Genomic DNA, 20,023 nt, shown 5'->3' with positions numbered 1-20,023 from the left:
CAGCCTCCAGTCAAGTCAGTGCCTTAGTCCAGTCCACTGATATATGGAGTAATATAGTAGCAGTACAGGATTGCCAACAGTTTCTTAACCTTCTTTTCAATGGCTCGGGACATTTTCAAAAGTAAGAGGAGAGTTACAGGCCCAGACATCGCTGCAAGTAAAGTGTCATTGATAATCTTCCCCTTTGTGTTCAGGAAAGGCAATCAACTCAAGCAATGCATACTATGGTTTGGGAGTTACTGTTAGCAGTGTCAGTAACTAGTGAATGTAAAACCTATTCAACTGCAGTCATTATCTGACACTTCAGGTGCAGCTTCACAGCACTCTTAATGAAAAGCAGTAGAAAAACCAGCCAGTAGCCCTCCTCTTGCTGAAATTCCATGGAATAGCATTAAATATTTTGGGTTTGAGTTCCCCTCCCACCCCCAGTCAACTTCTTAATTCTTACAAGTCATAAGAAGTCCTTCTACTTTCAAACTTTTCAGGTTAGGCTTAATGGGAAACTGGCAAATATAGGAAGTATTTTCTGAGTTCAAAAGACCCATGTTGCTGTACGCTTCTATGGGAGAACTTATCTTGGGCCGCATATCTCTGGGACACAGGGCTCTACCGACCCTGGGGACAGTGATGCACAGACATCAATATGATGGATACAAAATGTCCGTTTATTTAGCTGCATCACATGCTTATATAGCTCTTGCGCTTCCTGTTCCTGCCACTCCTATGGGGAGGAGTCTATCTTTCCGTCACATCCCGTGATCTTCCGGTCGCCGATCCCTGTCTATTCCCCTACAGATCCACATCTCTTTCTTGGGATTTTTGCAAACTGTCTAGTGGTTTTTGTTTTCACTGTTCTCTTTCTACTCAAAGCACAACACAAACCAATATTTCAAGGACCCCAATGTCTTTAGCACTGCCTTCAGCAGAGGTATATTACATGATGTGGGATTTCTAATATGGCTACAGACAAACTGAGTTCACGGCATTTTTGCATTCCAGCTTTTATTGAGGGTAGAGGTAGTTAGAGGTCTAGAACAAGTGCCTTATTCACTGTCCATGAATTTCCTTGGCTAAAATCAGTGAATAAATTTATTCAGTTGGCAATTTTCAGTTGGTTGTTTGTTGCACAGTGTGTCAAGCTTCAGTGTCTTCCAAAGGCAAGGCCCAAGCAGTAGTGTGCTACTGGCCTTATTCAGAAGCACAGAATAGATTGGAGTACAAGGGAATGGCAAGGAAAGAGTCATTCACCCTACTCCTCTTTTTTTCTTTTTCTTTCCCACCAGAGGCAACTACTGAATCTACTGAACACACTAAGAATAAAAGACTGTCTCTACTAATTTACTCAATGAATAAAGGTTGCAGCATGATATTGATCAGGGGGAATTCTCTCTGCCCAATTTGAGATAACTAACATAGGTGGTTACCCCTCCTAGGCTCCCTATATATCTGTGGAGTTACACTGGCCTCTTCACAGTCAGTGCAAAGCGAACATCCTCAAATTGCCATCTGAAAGATCCATCCTCTAGGAAAACTAGTCTACTAGTCTACTAAATTAGATACAGTTGTTAGGTGCATTAATGAGGCAGCACGAATAACCCAGTCATGCTGTCAGACCAAACTTTCAGGAGTCTAGACATTCTTACTCCCTCATATTCTCCTTATGTGTATATATGCAAAATCTAGCTTTAAAGTCACATTACATTATTTTTCTCTGGACAGAGCTAGATTGAAAGAACTAAAGCCATGCAGTTTCAGGTTTAACACTTGAGAAAGTAGGGACTTTTCAGCAGTAACTATTCGTTCACCCTTGCATTCTTACATGTAATTTTTTAGTAAGGAAGCCATAGTAAAAAAAAAAGGGAGGGAACATTTAAAGTGAGAAATTAGAGTTAAAGAAAAGAGAATGCTGATTGTTTTACAAATTGATGCTAAAAGTACTATGTCAGAGCCTTGCCGTCTCTTTGTAAAGGAAATTCTAAAGAAATTTTTGTTTTGTATTCTGATTAATTTGGTGAGCTACCAGTAGTGTAGCAAAATAGTCTGCTTTTCTCAAAGGCAAATTTTTTTTCCCTTCATGATAACTTTGGGGGCCTCACCCTTGTCTATGTACTCAAAAAGTAATGATCTTAAATCTGAGCAGATTTACAGCTTTTCATATATTTATAATCTAGTCACAGCATTAGTATCATTTTTACTGTTCACATGTGACATGGCCAACTTATGTGATATGGTACTGTCCATCCTTCTGCAATGCTTCACAAATTCCATTAGTAACTATCAGCTATGTGATAAATACAAATATTCCTATTCAGACTTTATTCTAAGAATATATGGAATGAAACATATGTATCAGTTTAAAGTATTATTGTAAACCACTGTAAATCATATTTAAGGGAGGAAACTTGTGGATTTCTAGACCTTAATGCTTTATGCCCTCTGTGACGAGATTGACATTTAAAGGTACGAACAGAGGAAATTACGCCAAGATATTATACTACTGTTTAATATGCTTGTAGGGTGCTAAAGCTTTTCCTGATAAACTTAACTTTTAGTAAGAGATCATATATCTTCATGAGGGCTCCTTTGGCTGTAAAAAGGTCAACCTGGCCCAAAAGTCAGTTGAGAAACATGAGAGGTTGATCTAGAGTACAGTAATTAAACAATACAGATAGCTAAGTCTTCAGAGGCTATTCTTGTTGCTGTCTTCTAGTAATAAACTATGAAGGTCAACCAAGGAATTTGTCCAGTGAAGAAGATTCTCCAGGGCTTCCTAAAATTTAATTTTCGGATGAGGCAATATATTTTTGGGGCGTGTCATCCCCTCCCACCCCAAAGTAGAATAGCTGGTTTTCCTGTTTCAGTGCTATTTTATAATTTTCTTCCTCTAAAGCATAGTAGTATTTGACTTGAAGTTCTCACTTTTGATCAGAATTTCACAGCTAGAACACAATTTCCACCAGCTTTAAGTGCAGCAGCTGAGATGGGCGGAAAAGATGCAACTGTATTATGCACCATACCAGATACCACAGGAAAAATGGTTGCAGTGCAAAAGGAATGGGTATGGCCTGACTGTGCCTAGAGACAACCAGGCATGCACAGTTCCTACAGAGGAAAGAGGAAACCTCATGTTCCCTTTTCTCGTCCTCAACACAGTCCACAAAAAGCTGGCTTAGAACGCCTGCTAGAGAGAGCTCTACTCAGCCCTCTGAGGCCAAGTGCTTTTCTGCAATGTGGAAGGATTTAACAGTGGGATCCACAGGGAAAACCATTACAAGATTGACTAATAAAAGATATTTACCTGGCATCTTCACAGTCCTTTCTCTCTTTCCTTTCAGTGTTCTGGGTGTGTGTGACCAGTGTGTTGTTCCTCACTGTAATATTTCCTGTTAGCCCTGACATTGTAACACACCCTGTCCTCCACTGTCCATCAGCCCTGCCTGCTCTGAGGATGCACACACATGCACACATGTGCACACGCCCACACAGTGCAGCACTTTTCCACTTCAGTGTTAAACCACCCCTGTAGATAAGCACAACCAGAAGACACCAGATGAGTTGAATGATGTCTTTTAAAAATATTACTGAGATTTTCTTTCTTTCTCTGGATTCCAGAGTGGAAAATACCACTTTAATTCACCTTCCTAGGAAAGTTCAATATGTGCCAACTGGCACAAGTGTAGAAGTTACAAATGAATTCTCTGAAGTAAGCCAATGAGGTCAGTAACTTTACACCAGAGCAGACTTTGGCCCAAGTCCCAGCCTGTTTGGCGTGAACATCAATATCAATGATCAGGCAAAGGGCTGTGCAGTGTAGTGTAGCTGGCATTTTCTCTGGCACTTCTATGAACAAACAGCTCAAGTGGCCAGCTCCTGTCAGGTGATAAAACTGGAAGGGAAGGTTCCATGTAGTCTTCTGATGGCCCCCAGAAACACTGGACCTGTGAAAAATTGACCTCTAGACTTACTAGTCTTTTGGGGAAAAGTTAAGAATGACTTAGTGAAGGGTTGCCATGCTGTGATGTATGATTCTTTATGGATTCCCTAAATCACACAGAGGCCTGAACGGTAGGCTACCAAAGCTCTTTGTTTCATGAGCTGAGGGCACATGTCAGTCTGTGAGCTGTAAGAGGAAATTTTCTGGGGGACTGAAAACCTAGTCAACGTAGTAGATTAGAGTTGTAGATTGCTGGAAGATAAGAGGGTGCACTATGGGTGTAAGACTGTAATGTTGTCTGACTCCTGACCTCTTCCCAAGCTATCTGTTCTTCGCCTCAATCAGACATAGGATCTCTGTTCTTATACAGCATTACTGTATGAGATTATACAATTCTTATATTCCTACAGTCTTAACTCGGTTCATCTGAATTGGGAGAAATTTATCTGCCCCTGCTCCAGTGGAAACCTGGGTGTTAAACCCTTAACAGTGTGCACAGAAGCATAATGAACCCCAAAAGTAATACTGTGAAGTCCTCAGCAGCATGTTAGAAACAACAGATGGGCTATGTCTGAGCTAAGAAACCCTCAGGCAATAACCATATAACAGCTATTCAGTGTAGGTTTTAGTTCCTAGATTCACATTTAAATCTCTCTGATTCTGGAGGAAGGAAAGGAGGGCAAACAAGAGCAAAAAAGAAGGTGACTTGCACAGTAACTGGTAACGTGTGATATTTTTATTTACTTTAAGCATCTGAAGAACCCTGCATAAACAGCTGGGTCAGGGTCTGCTAACCCTACCTAAAGGTTACTGGTTTTAACTCTACCAAAGTCAACACTTTCTAATTTCAATAACAAGCAGGGTATGTTATGAGCTTAATTCCAGAGATATTATCATAGATTTAACTATGCTTAAGAAGTTTTGTAGATCTACATAGTCCAACTAGCAATACATTTTTCCCTTTGTCCCTGTGTCCAGTGTAGTTTTTACACTGGTGAAAGTAAGGCTATGTTTGTTGCCAAGATAAACTCAACCAAACTAGCTAATCCAGAAAGTAGGAAGTTCTGTGGAAAAAGTTCTGAGCCTGTGGAACCTTTTACTCTTCAGGAGGAACTGACTTCTCAGCTGAAGATCGACAATCTTAATCTTTTATCACTTTCCCCATTGTTTAAGGGGACTGGTTTATTTAGGGTTTTGGGTTTGGTGGTTTTTGTTGGTTGGGTTTTTTTTTTTGTCTCATTTCACCCCTCTAAGGTTTTAAATAGACCAACACCTTTCATAAATTGACTGATAGACACTGATGATCCAGGCTAGTTCATAGGTGAATAGACAGTTGTGTCAGGAACAGTCTTTTTGGCAAATGATCTAACCTGGAATTTCATCTGGGAGGTGACCATCTGAGATGGTTTTGTGGACTGCTGCCCTGGCATAGTGGAGAAGTTTGTAGGCTTCAGCCTCTGATGCTTCTTACTGAAAAATCACCTTGAGTTACAATGGAGAAAGTGCTCTAAGAAGAACAACGAAAATTAGTCGTATTCTTTGTTGCCTTTTTCCTTATATAAGGTTGTGTCCTGCCAATGTTTAACACTTTTATTTAGACCTAGCAGCATTTTACATTCAGCTTATACAAGTGCAGCTGAACCTGGTTTGCAAAGTGGTGGTGAATTCTATCCCAAGAGGTCTAAAAGGAAAAGTACTAAAATTCCCAACGAAAATGAATCATCAAGAGCTCTTATGCTGACACTATAGGAGCACAAGCTCCCATTGCACTTAGTACAGTACTGTTACGGCTGTGGCTGAGCTCACTGTTACGCAAAGCTGATCCGCTTTGTTAGTAGAGCAGCTAATGGAAATCTGACTTAAGCCAGGAAGTGTAAATTTTATTCTTTTTTAGCATGGCAAAGCTATACCAGAATGAAAGTTCTATTTGCACAAGATAACAATGAATGGGAGTTAAATTTAACTGGATTTTAAAATTAGTAATTATTACATAATTCAGACAATGGCAGCCAGTGAGATTATGCTAGAAATGAAGATCTTTCCATTCTACCTTTTCATAGATAAGGAATTTGAAGGTCAGACCTATCTCTGACTGTTCATGATTCCACTGTAGAATCACCTTGTGAACTTGAGTGTGCCACCAATTTTAAAGCCTAGAAGAGATAATTTCATTCTCTGCCTAAAATTCTCTGCTAAAAATTAGTGCATCAAGCCTATACCTTTTATTTGAGATACAAACTACTTACAAAAACCTTACTTACTCTTGAGGTAAGGTTCAAGTGGTGGGGGGAATCTATATTATTTATGCAAATGTGTCATAAAGCTATTCGCTGTCAAAACAGCATGTTGTCATTCCAGTTTGAATTTGCCTTGGTTTAACTTCCATTGGTTTCATCGTACTTTTTTTGTTTTGTTTTATGAAAGCATCTAGAGATTATATGCTGTCTGTGACAAATTATTTATCTGTCTTTCAGAGAAGTATTTACATAGCTAGTATAGTCTTTCCTCCTTTTCCACTCTCAAATCATTCTTCTTGTGCTTTTGTAAATGCTTTGCAATTTGTCTTTATCATTTTGAAGCAGGCATGCCTGATTTGGATTTTTTATTTCAGTGACTGTTCACTGTTTCCAAGAGAAACAAAACACTAGTATCCTGTAACTGCTTGACATTCTCTTCTTTTTGCATTCAAAGATAGTCTTAGCTGTCTTAACCAGAATGTCATGTTGGGAGGTTCAGTAGGTTACTGTGCCCCCTAACATGCTAAATTTTAAGACGCGAATGAAATATTATGCTCATCATCACATGGATCCAGAGAAAAGACAGAAATGAGCTGAAATTTTTCCTCAGAATTGCATCACAGCAAATGCAAGTTTTACTTCAAAACATTATGTCTGTGGAAACTCTTACTGTTTTGCTTTGAAATTACAGTGGCCTTATAAAGGAGGCGTTTTTCCCCCCTAATCCTTGCCATCATGTAAATTCTAATAATCTCTTTGGTTTCTAACAGTCACTGTAGGAGAACATCCTCACTGGGAGCAGTGGAATATTTACAGGGAAGTGGATATTGAAGTTGTTAGTCTTTCAAAATCACTGGGGGATAAAATGGTGGGACTTGATGATCATAAGGGTCTTTTCTAACCTAAATGATTCTATAAACAATTAATCTGACTTGGATCTGATTTTCTCTTGATGCAGATTTTGTGTGGCTTTGCTAGTGTTCCCTTTTGATGATAAAAGCAAACAAACAAAAGTGAGCATGACACAGTTCACAGATATTTTGCCTTGCCCTCGCTGAATGTGAGTGCTGTGAAGCATAGTTCACAGGTGCCTGAGCAAGGGCAGACAAGCTTTCAGACAGCAGAGCTGGTTGCCGAGCAGAAACATTGATTTGGGAGCAGAAGCAAACTAGCTGCACTGGTGTTCTGCTTCATTTTGGCGTATTGGCTCGGTACAGTGCTGTGCCCCATGTTGCCTCTAATTCTGGAGCAAGTACTGCCACAGCAAGCTCAGCTGTCTTTGTACAGTACTGTGTGGACTAAATTTGTTTCCTGCACTGTCTCATCAATTAAGTTCCATTTAACCTGCCCTTCAACTTGTCTAAGGCTTATTTTTTGAAGTCACTTGTCTAGCCTGCTCAGAGGTGCACAATGAGGTTTCTTACTCCACACTGTAAGTCAGGTCAAAGGTCAAGATCTTGCTTTACTGGTCGGTGGAGGAAACTGCTGGAGAGTGAGAGTAAATGAAATGTGAGGACTTCATGACCTCAGTTTATACTTGCTATAGACATGGAATTGTGTACCTTCAAAAAAGCATGCCAAAAGTCATGTAAGCATGTGCAGAATAAAATCTTTCCCGTTTCCAGAAGATGAAAAAAATGAACAGCAATGAAGAAACAAATATCAATATTGTATGTGTTAAATGCTTTCACGCACTCAAAGAAATAAAAAGTAGCAAGAAATAATCCATAGTGCTTTGAACAATCCTTTTATGAACCTTTCTCCCAGTAGTGCTGGAGGGAGTCTTTATCTACAGTTAGTGAATATGTCCCAAATTTAGTTTTTAATTACATTTTGTAAAGAATCCAGTCTTGGTGAGAAAGGAAAAAGAGAACAAGAGCCTTTTAAAGGTTGTCCAGCTATGTGTTTTCTAGCAATTTTTAAATTATTTTTAATAAATTTCAAACATATTTGAAAAAACTTGCATAGTTTTGACTGTGCAGTGGTACCCCATCCCATTTTTGTGTCTGCCCACCGTGCTAAAGAACTGTTCCATTTTGCATCTTTGGTACACAGAATGGTTGAACATTCATAATGATTTTCTCTTTTGTTTATTGTTCAATATGCAGCTTCTTACCTTATTTATGACATGTAATTAAGATTTCTGCTCTGAAGAACGTATCTGTGATGCTCTTAAGAGCCCTTTGCAGCATTCATCAGTTGTATATGAATAGTCCAGAAATATTAATTAATTAGTTTACTCCAGCCATATGTGGGGAAGTGACTACTTCATCCACATTTTTTTAGGGAAAAAAAACTGGAGTTATCAGTACCAAGTACTTTATAACCTCAGAGCATAGGTCCAGTGGATTTCAGATGTCGACATGAATGCTCAACACTTCAACAAATCAGACTGAAAGACATCAAGGTAGTCTCCCAGAAAAGGAAGAACACACAGTTAAGGACTGCTTATGAAAGATTTGGTTTAGGGTAAGCAAAGCATCATGCTAGAGACCTGTGGCACTCTCGGGAATCAAATTAATTCACCTTCATTTTTCTCTTCCTCTACCCTCCTGCCCTGTGCTTTTTCTACCATTCAACTTCTGTGACACATGAGATGTGTGTTCTAGAGAAAAGATCTTCTTTTGTGACATGGTAGTATTTCATGCACCATGTTCTCCTGGGGAATGCAGAAAATATGATATATGATGATAAAACTGAAAAAATGGTATCATAATGTGTAGTATATTATGTGGTAAAGCATATTTCCTAGCTTTTCTAAAAATCTCTTTGGCAAGCTTAGGAACTCTTGGCATACAGGATCATCAATACCAAAAGAAAGCATCTAGTTTCTCTAGAACTTTTCAGCTGAGATTTTTAAAGACTCTTTTTTTGGTCACATTAAGGTGGCATTTTCAACTAATATAGTGGAAGCCACTTTTCTGCCAGCAGTGTAGCACCACTGCAAAGTTAGAGTACTCACTGGATAAAAGCAGTTTTCATTAGCAAAACAGTTGTAAGATATCTACATCTATACCTATCTAAGTTAAAATAAAAAGAAAATGTTTGCTTAAATCTTGTTCCCTGAAATGGTTCACATTTGCTGAAATTTATTAAAATATGTTCTATATTGACCTTAAGAGTGTATTCAGCATGAAAATCATGGTCTAAATAGCTTTACTTCTGGCTAAGTTCTAAAGCACTAAAAGCAACTAGCCATGGCAAAGGTCAGATAGTACTAACTATAGAAAGTGCTGTCTGACCAGCTTATAATAATGGTTAAATCTATTATGGTCAATGAAGTTACAGAGTCAAATGCAACCAAAATCAGACTGTGCGCCTAGCATTAGGCAGCGATAGTGACAGAGCTCATTGAGAATCATCACTCTCCATGTAACTCTCTCAGTCTATTTGGTGCCCATGCTGTTGACCTTAGGAGGTCAACACTTCTGTTCCCAGAAGTGAAACATCATGTAAGACTAAGAGGATTGTAATTTAATTGTAATCATTGACACACAGCATTATGCTTTTTTAGGCTACATTGTAGCGATTTTGCAGTGGATATCATTAGTGAACAGTCAAACTTTTAAGCAGGGGCTCAATAGGCATTGTACATTTTCTTCCCATCATAATAACTTAAGCTCAATAGAAAAAGGGGTAGCTGCAAGGTTTAAAGATGATTTAGAGATGCTTTGGTGTTTAGGATGGTCTTATCTAGCAGCGTAACTTACATCTGCCTCTAGAAATTAATGAAGTTCAAACTGAAATAAAAGGAGCAGCAAATAACAGTGGTGGAGTTGGATGAAGAACATCTCTGAGTATCAGAAAATATCTCATTTTATATTTTCTTTGTTCCCTCAGGATTTGTGACTGAGTTCTTACATCCTACCTCTCCACCACAACTCCGTTTGTCTCTTGCCTATCCATATTTCCAACCATTCCACCCCATCCCCAAGTCCTCTCTTCATCCTCATTCCTTTTTTCTTTTCTCCCTTATACCTTCAGTTACCAGCAACTTCTCTGGTCTCCCATTTTTCCAACAAGCCCAGGTAATGTAGCATGACGGATTGCCACCCAAGAGACCAAGTAGCATATATCCTTACCTTTTATGGGGTCATTGATCTAGGTCTCCCTCCATTGAGAGCTGCCATTTTTTCATGAACATGCAGGAACTGAGACCTCTCTTGCTCCTTCAAACTCTTTGAAGTTCAAAAATGGTTCAAAAAAACCAGAAAAATAAACCAACAACATAATCACATGATTCTTATTCCCTGGGGAAATCAAGTTTAACACAAGAGAGCATCTTTGTGGTAATAAGTCTAATGAGCGTATCACACAGGTGTCTTTTTTGTTTGTTTTATTGTTTAACAGTTTGACATTGACAAGGAAGCAGGAGAGAGACAGATTTACCATCGGTACTGTATGGAACGGGCATCTGTACATTGTGCCCATGTGTTCACCACAGTCTCACAGATAACAGCTATAGAAGCAGAACATATGCTTAAAAGAAATCCTGGTAAGACCTGAATTATGTTGTTCTTGTATTTCCTCTGACGACTGACAGAAAATCATAGAGGCAAGTATACAAACATGTGGAGCAATAAGACTTGCATACGTATGTCTGGCTACACTACAGGGAATAACCAATTTTTGAAAGAAAAGTGCAGATAATATCCCTTGAAACACATTCTAGTAGCATATGTAATCTAGAGAAATCTATTTCAGCATCATTTAATAACTGCTTTCAGTACCATATCAGGAGAGCATTAGTTTAACTCCATGGATGTTAGGCTTTCTCTGCAAGGACATCTAAGCCTCAGGAGTTTTGTCTCTAGAAGGGTTTCCAGTGATGTTAATATGCTCAGATCAGCTGATGAAATCAGAAGCTGGAACCTTTGCAGTACATTTCAGCAGCTTTTACAGCGTGAGGTTTGTTGCTTTGCTAGAGATGAGTAATATATTCTTTTAGAAAAGTAGCAAAGTTTCATATGCAAAACAGAATGTTAGGTGAGTTTTGCTTTCCAGTGCTAATGCTGTTTTTCTTTACTTAATATGGAAAGAGATGAGAACAAACCAAGTCAATAAAGTTAATTACGCTGTATCTCTCACAGCTAGAAGTAGCAATATGGTGGTGGCGGCTGTCATGGACTTGGGACCTAAACATGATAAGTTTCATAGACACATGTAATATTTTCTACTAGACCAACCAGTACAATGTGAAAAAAATAGTTGAGATATGTGCCCAATAGTTTGTCTGATTTTTCCCCTTTGTATTAATCTAATAAAATATGGAGTTTACCAACAAACCTGTTCCTGTTCTATGCACGGAGTTTGAATAAGGTCATGATCCCAGTTTGATGTGTCATTAAAGTTCTTTTTAAATCAACACAGTGCTTTATAAGGACAAGCCACAATACTCCATCTGCAGGTAAGCATCATGGGGGAAAACCGTAAAAAAATTTTAAAACTATTTAGCAGGTGTATTCACATCTTAGTTGGTTAAGTATAGCAGTGCTCAAATGAGTTTGGGGTTTTTTGGGTTGCTTATTCTTTATAGACCTATTCTTAAGTGAATTGCAGTGCTAATTATCGTTTGGGACCATTATCCCTGTTAACTTCAATGCTTCGAGCCACATCATAGTTCACTCATCAGGATAAAACAGAAGTTGTCCATTGGATGCTTTGCCTCATTCCTGACTAGCTGTCAATAGGATGATGAACTTAGAACATTTTTCCTTTTTATTTTAAATGTGACAGATATGTCTTAAAAGTAATTTAAGTGTTTAGTCATCTAATCCGGGATATCTCTGAAAGGCCTTGGTTTTTACCAAGTGCAGAGGGAGCAGTTGACATCTGAAAATCAGACTTTTGAAGCTGTTTTAAATTGACATGAGGCTTCTCCCCTCAACAGCTACTCTTGAAAATCATAGTTTATGTTTTGGGATTTTAGGATACTGAAATGAGTCTGAATCCAGTTTAATTTGGGAGAGAAAATCTGCAGACCGCTCACAGATAGAACATCAGTTGACGCTGAAGAGAATTCCATGCAGAGATATTCACAGGCCTGAGGGTTTTTTTTGATTATTCTTGCAACTTTGAAGAGACCAAGTAAATATATTTAATGGTTGGGTTAAAAAATTGTTGAAACATATCATGCTTCATGTTGACAGCTAGAAAAAAATTGAATAGGAATTGGTAGCCCACATCCTAAGAGAAATTATAAGTGGAAAATATGTTCCGATGGGAATAAGTATTTTAATAGTTTCTTTGAATCTTAGGCCACAAATAAACTCTGTAAGAGTGTATTCTTATACATTTATTCGCTCTGAAGTTGTGAAATCAACATAGACGTTGGCTGTTCAGAAAGGTCAGCAGTCCTTCAGTAGATCATTAAGCTTGAATTCTGCAAAGGAATGTGAATACTGGAAGAATTTGTACACTTCTCAATCCACTTTAAAACAAACTTTTAAAAGGGAGATGTATAATTGACACAATTAACTTTTGTTTGCATTTGAATTTATTGAGATGTAAACTTCATAACAAAGTCGTAACTAAAAATAACTGAGGTAATGTGGTAAGTAGAGGAGTCTGTGCTACTTCTCATTAACATTAAACTTTGATTATAATTTAAATTATAAATCTCATCACTTGGGAAAGCCCCTTTAAAATTCAATAGACATGATTGCACAGAGAGCTTTTGCACCAGGACAAAGGCCGATTTGCCAGTCTAAACCTGGCAGAATGACTGCTTCCATTATGCTGATTTCACTTGCTGCTGTTGTTATTTGATCAATAATTTATCAAACCATATTTGTCAAAAGCTTGATTATCTGATGTTGAACCTGTCCTCTTTGATGTATCATGCAAGATTTTGTCAGTGATTATAAGTTATACTCCCTTGATTTGAAAACTGATTTGGGATCTCTAATATTTTCATTCAGATATGAAACATTTCTCATTTGCAGTAGAGAAGACTTTGAATCAAAATTCCAAGAGACTTATGTATCAGTTAAGATCTAGATCTAGACTTCATATCTGTAAATATTTGATCAAAATCATAGAAGAAAACTCTGAAAAAGTATGAGTCAACCTTGAATCTTAGTGACTTATCAACAGAAAACATCATACTGTGCTATTATTTCTTAAATAAATGCTAGTTTCTTTCCTATAAATACAGAAGTCAGATCATTCTGATGTGACCTACTTGGGACAATTTTAAAACAAAAATGTCATTAAATAATTAGAAAACCAAAAACCCAAAACCTTTAAAATAGGAGCAAAGCTCTCTTTCATCACTTCTTCCCTAGGGAAAAGGCACATTGCTTCACATATATTCAAAATATTATTGTAAATTGAGCAGAAATAATGAACTGGATGCTTTGGGCCACCATATCTGTTCTGTATCTCACAGGCTTAAATAAGAGCCCCTATCCTGATGAAGGGGTATGGGAAGCTGCAGTTGAATCGAAGAACAGGGAGCAGGTTATATACAGGCTTCTGATAATGGGTGAGAGTGTCCAAAACTCCCTGATAAATAAATGCAAGACAGTGGATGGAAACTGGTCAGAAATACAGAGTCAAGGATTCTTACTTTATTGGGAAGAGCTTGAAATGGCTGCAGTCTCAAAGCTATGTCCTGCATGAGCCAGTTCTTCCATGCTGAACAAGAAGCAGGTCAGAGGAATGAGAAGATATGTTCTGGTAAAGACAAAGAGATCCCTCACTCATATTAGGCCACATAGGTCTTTGTTCAGAGCAGCTCCTAGTGCTGGACAGCAGAAGATAAGAACAGAAGTTTTCTTGTCAGGCCCACCAAAAAATTCTCCTTTCTTGTCACTGGGAACCAAATCCCAAGTACCTAACAGAAAAGATTTCCTGGTAAAGGCTGGTCTTCAGTTTGAAGTGGTGTTCAACCACTGGTTTGGTTGTCAAGCCCCTGTCAAACCACTGCTATTTCAAGACAAATCCATCAAAGTTGTTGATGTTGCATGGTTACTAATAAAGGTTATATTTTTATCTACTGCTGTTCAACCTAGAGAGTCTCAAAACAGTTTACTAGATAAGGAGTAATCAGAGATTACTTACCTGGCAGGGAAATACATATACTGCTAAAGCAGACTAAATTTCAAGGAAGTAATTAAAAATGGCCATGGCATTTGCATGAAAAATGTCAAGCAAGTACACTGGAGAGCATATGGAGAACTGATTGTACTTATTTTAAGATCATCTTGATATGTAAACAACCAAAGGAGCCACAGATGTTTTAAAGGTGTCTCCTTAAGTCTCTCCAGAAATAAGAGACAGTTTTGTATTAGGTCAGATGCTTAGTGCTAGACATGTAAGCACCTACTTTTAGAGGAAGGCGTGGGAAACCCTGAATGTCAAGCATTCTTGACCGAAAGAGCACAACAAGTAATTATCAAGTCCTGTATCGGTGGCAAGCAAGAGACTGTACTCCCATCAGTAACCCTGATGTATGGGGGGAGTTAACCATATGCACTGAGATCAAAGGAGATGGTTTTGTTTGCATGAAACATGTGTGGTTGGGAATGATATCTTACTGAAACTCCTTTGGATGATGCATGGAACTTTTAAAATTACTACAGTTAATGGTTGTGGTTACTAGACACCTGATGACACTTGCCAGGAGAACAGGTATGAAATCAGCACTAGTGCACCCTCTAATAATTAGTGTTTTGTGCTTCTTTGAAGATTATTTTATTTGAAGAATCTCTGGTATCGTAAGTCAGTATACATTTACTGAAGCCAGTTGTGTTACTGTAAAATACATCTGCCGAGGAACTGACCTCCCCTTTTATTTCCATACATGGCTTTCATAAGCCAACTCAAAGAAAAGAAAATGGCATTCTTTCCATTTACTTCAACTAGATTTAGGGCAAGCTTTTAAATAGCTGCTGTGTTCTACCAGAAAGGTGAAGAGTGGCTGAATTTCAGTGTTGGTTGGTTATAACTCTATGTATATCCTATAACTCTGTCTTAGAAGATACTGGAGATGAACAAATTTTAATTGTAAGATGCTTTAGAATCTTTGAGGATAGCAGCCATAAAAGTGTAAAGCATCTTATTCTGTGGCTATTTTTAGCAGAGATCCAGCAGATTACTGAAAGGTGGTCTTTTTAAAAAGGTTTCTTTTGTTCTCCCTTTACCTCCCTTGTAAATCCTCAGAAGCTTTGGCAGAACAGACTTCTCTTATGCCATGCAGTAAACAAGTGCATAGCACAGCATAGTTTCTGCTTTCAAGAGCTTTCAGTCCATAGTGATAAAGCAGGAAACAGTGCTATCAAGAATAAAGAGATGAAGGGCACATGGCACAAACCCCATATGACTAAATGGAGATGTTACTTAAGTCTTGGCAGGACAAATAGGCATGGGGAGACATTACGGTTCAGCAGGGTCTATGCTAATGTTGAGTACAAGTCAAAATGGTACAAAGCCACTTCAATGCTAGAGACAGTGGAGTGCCACATGCAATAGCTTTGTGGGGCAAACCGGTGGATACCATTGTGTTAGACAGTGCTGTTCCCTACCCATAAGTAATAAGAGTACGTAGCCTGTTCACATACTGACAACTCAAAGACAGGTTGGTTCTTTCCTTAAAGGTTTCTCTGACTCTGAAGATGTCTACCTCTGCCTTTTCTCTGCTTTTCCAGATGTTGTCACCCCAAATGGCTTGAACATTAAGAAATTTTCAGCAATGCATGAGTTTCAGAATTTGCATTCCATGTACAAGGCTAGGATCCAAGAGTTCATTCGAGGTCATTTCTATGGGTATGCTTTTACTTTTCAAAAATTGGCAATGGTTGTCCAACACAATCTAAAGCAAGAACCAAAGCAGGAAGACTTACCAAGTTCTTCATAAAGGAGGTGAAATGTTACCAACTTATACAGATACCTATCTGGGATTCCTCGGAAGCTAAAGGAATTTTAGACACCAGTTCTAGCTCTGCTTAACAGATTATGGGATCAGGCAGAAGGTCTTGATTTTGTCATTTTTTACCCAAGATGCAGTTTAACAGGTTAAGATAGTCATCTTAATTTAAAGAACAGCAGAAAAGCCTCACTTTCATTATTTTCTTGAGATAATGAATTCCTCCAGAATAGAAAGCTGTTGTGTGTTTTGTTTGATTATAACTTGAGAAATACTTTGCACTTCTCTGTTTGCTTGGTTTCAGCCACCTTGATTTCAGTCTTGAGAAGACCTTGTTTTTCTTCATTGCTGGGAGATATGAGTTTTCCAACAAAGGAGCTGATATGTTTCTGGAAGCCTTATCAAGATTAAACTTTTTGCTGAGGGTAAGAAAGCTTCTGCAAATGTAGATAAGATAGAGCTTGTGCTCAAACTTACAATATTATGGAGGTCAGCTGTAAGAATTTCCATACTCTGGTTTATAGGAAAATAATTATGGGATAGTCAGCGTTTTCATAAAGCTCTCTCCCTGAATCATCAGAGTATATTACTCTCAGGCTGCTTAAAAATACTTGATTACATGGTTCAAGAAGTTAATCCATGGTTACTTCCCTTGTTTTTAGAGAAAAATACTGAAAATATGATTCAAGGATCTACCCCGAAGGCTTACATATTAGAAGGCAAATAAAATAATCCTTTAACGATGCAATTAAAAAACATCTTTTTAAGCAAATTGCTTAATTCTTTAGGACCTGACCATGATCTTTTAAATTTTTGAGTACTGTTATCCCAGTGGATGGGAATCTTGCATTAAAATTCACAGTATGGCAGTGACCTGATGAATAAGTGTCTGTTTTCTCAGGTAAAAAAATGAGTGTAATGTTTCTAAATGCCATTATGGAGTACCTTAATGAAGGTAAGATCTAGACCTTGTCATGACCAAAGAGCAGAACACTTACCACCTACAAATGAGGTCACTGAAAATGTCTCCAGATGTGTCCCAAAGACTAATACATTCAAAATAAAAAATAAGAAAAATGCTAATCAGTTTTCAGTCATCTAGCAAGGATCAATTGACTATTTTCCCAGACACTGTCTTTTGTACTCTGCCTTTTAAATGATATGGAAAATCTGGATAAAAATCTTGATACTGTATTGTCAGCAGGGCTGAAATAATATTAATGTTCAAAGCCCTAAGTAAACTTGTTCTACCGCTGCCTTCTGTTAATATGCCATTAGAGCATGTGGACTTTCTGGAAATACTTAATCCATTCACTCACACAACTGGTCACCTCACCTAACTTAAGTATTTCTTCCACAACTGACTTCTGTTGTTTGGCAATGCTGTGCAACATCAACTATCTGTTAATGGCAATTACATAGCTATTAACTATAAATGCTGATAATGTGGGCGGTCTCATGCTTGAGCAATGATTGCAGCGATCTCTTATTGTATCTAATGATTTGTACACCATCAATGACAAGCTAAACTGATGGAAAGTCAAAGGAAACAGGCTAGTTTTCCAAATCTCTTTAGAGCAGTGTACTGGGACTTGCTTTTCCCATAAGCTGAGGCTGGCATTATTGCATTATGGTTCCCACATGCATGCCAGCACTTGATTAGCTATTCAAAGAACACTTGCTGTGTAATTATTTCAAGAGGTAATTCCATTGGGAACAGCAGAATACCTGTACTACTTGTGAATCTGGGAATGGTGGTGCTTCTTAAACAAATCCCACTGATGTGCCTGAGCCTAAAAAATACATAGCGTTAGATGGAATTATTTTATTTTATAGAGTCCTTTCCCTTTGCTACTTGAAAACCTTACTAACATTTTGGAAATAAAATATGAATGTTGGGACAGATTGTTAATACACACTGAGATCATAGCATGATGGACTTTGAACCTGCCTTGAAGAGGGGGAAGGGAAGAAACGTAAAATGATAGATGACTACCATAGGTTATTTTATACTGTACATTTCCCTGTACCTCAATCTGAGAGAAGGTATGCTAATAGCATATTTATGTCTCTAAAGCTTAGAGTGGAGGCAATTAAAAATAATTTAATTTTTGCAGCTCTGAACACAGTTCACCCTTAGCTTTTATTTAAATAGTTACTGACAGGTAACTGTCAGGTGAGAAAATGTGTGTAGGACTTTTATTTTTTGTGGTTTATATTCACCTCCTAAGCCATGGCCTCTAAACCATAAGAAGTCAGGAAGATCTCTATTGCCCAAATTGGAATCAGGTGACATCTGTTCACCTGTCTCTATCCTCAGCTATATCTCTGACTTGACAAAAACTTCACAGCTGAAGGGAGAGTTATAAGATCAGAGCCTTCCTGAACAACCAGTAAAAGTGCATTGGCTTTTCCTGTGACTAATTTTTACTGTTGAAGTTGGCTGTGATACCTCGTAGTGAGATTTTTTTTTTTTCTCTCTATCTTGTGTCCATGTAGGTTCATAAGACTGATGTTACAGTTGTTGTGTTCTTCATCATGCCAGCCAAGACAAACAATTTCAATGTGGAAACCCTGAAAGGACAAGCAGTCCGGAAGCAGCTCTGGTAACTGCCATTCTCACTGAGGGCCTTGTACAGTGAACTGAGGAGACATGCAAAAGTTTCTGATGAAGAATATGGTCTTTCTTTTTGGTCTGCTAAAATCAAGATTGTGGGTAACTAGAATGTATTTGTGGGGGTAAAAGAGATGGAGTGATAGATAAGGGCAAACATTTATCTTTTTTTTTTTGTCCTACATTATTTTTAGTAAACTTGCCTTGTTGTTCTCTGTAACAGGTTAGCAAATAGTACTTGTTTTGCAGTGACAAAGTCAAAGGTTCCAGAAAAAATGGTGTTCTGGATGTCTTCTGACTGTTTCTAATACTCCCTTTAGACATGCCATTGAGCTTCCACAAAATAAGGACCACCTGCTAGTTTATCAGAGTGAGCTTCTCTGCCACCAGTGGGAAAAAGAATTTAATTGCATGTCCTCTTTTAATTAGAAATATGGAAATTGTATTGTCTAATCCAGCAGAATAACAGTTGATAACAATTGTGTGTAATTTTCTATATAGCCTACAATAATCAATGGCCATACCCAAGCAATGAAACTTAAAATTATAAAGGGAAAATTGTCACAGCCCTCCTCAGGTAAACAGATTTAATTTTACAACTTCCCAAACAAAAAAAGAAAGCAGGAGCACACTTAGCTTTCACTTCACTTTGACTGCTATGTGATTCTATATAGGAAAAGACACATTATGAGGTACTTCTAAACTAAGAGACATGGCAAAATTGAAGGTTCAGATTCATAAAGAAAAGTAGTGGTGGGTTATTAAGGACTAATTTTGTTTAAAAAAGTGAAAAATGCCATTTCACTCAGCATATTTACAGATTAAGTACCTAAGCAGGGAAATGGAAATGTGCATCTTATCAGGTGGCTAGAGCGGTTAAACTCTGCTGCAGAAGTAAGGAAGCTGGTCTTATAGCTAAGGGACTGAAACCCACAAGACCTAGCTTCTGCTTTTATGCCTGTGTCTCACTGTTTAACCTCTTTTTGATGCCAGTTCTATATTTATAAAATGATAGAAATCTAAACGACTTAGAGGTCTGTAGATGAAAGGCACTGTGTAAGAGAAGGATACTATTTTTCCTGTTATCTCATTAACTGCCTCCAGCGGATGATTTCTGGCTCAGTTTCTGGATATCAGTAATCAAGTTGAAGTCTTTGATTAATAGATACTAAACCTACCCAAAAACAGTGACAGAAATAGTTTAACAAGGATTATTGAAATAATGTAGCTTTTGCCATATCTGGAAAAGAAGACAGATAGGATTATCCCTGAAGTCATCACACAGCAACTTCTTGGGACTTACAGAAAACATTCTGCCTGGTTACCACTCTGGAAACACGTACCACAAATGCAGAGGTTGGAATTGATTG

General features: G+C 38.0%; 1 protein-coding gene across 2 annotated transcripts in view; it reads left to right on the top strand.

Moving 5' to 3' along the window:
• GYS2 (glycogen synthase 2) overlaps positions 1-20,023 on the top strand; it is a 56,572-nt gene that overhangs the window by 23,319 nt on the left and 13,230 nt on the right. For both annotated transcript variants that reach the window (XM_075113882.1, XM_075113874.1), the window contains exons 5-8: positions 10,522-10,666; positions 15,822-15,939; positions 16,344-16,464; positions 18,539-18,645. In XM_075113882.1, the coding sequence (XP_074969983.1) occupies positions 10,522-10,666; positions 15,822-15,939; positions 16,344-16,464; positions 18,539-18,645 (491 nt within the window). The remainder of the gene's footprint in view (positions 1-10,521; positions 10,667-15,821; positions 15,940-16,343; positions 16,465-18,538; positions 18,646-20,023) is intronic.

The sequence above is a fragment of the Phalacrocorax aristotelis genome, chromosome 1, assembly GCF_949628215.1.
Source record: "Phalacrocorax aristotelis chromosome 1, bGulAri2.1, whole genome shotgun sequence".
NCBI classification, from domain to species: Eukaryota; Metazoa; Chordata; class Aves; order Suliformes; family Phalacrocoracidae; genus Phalacrocorax; species Phalacrocorax aristotelis.
Note: the sequence above shows the minus strand (reverse complement) of the source record. Positions and strands in the feature narration are given on the sequence as shown.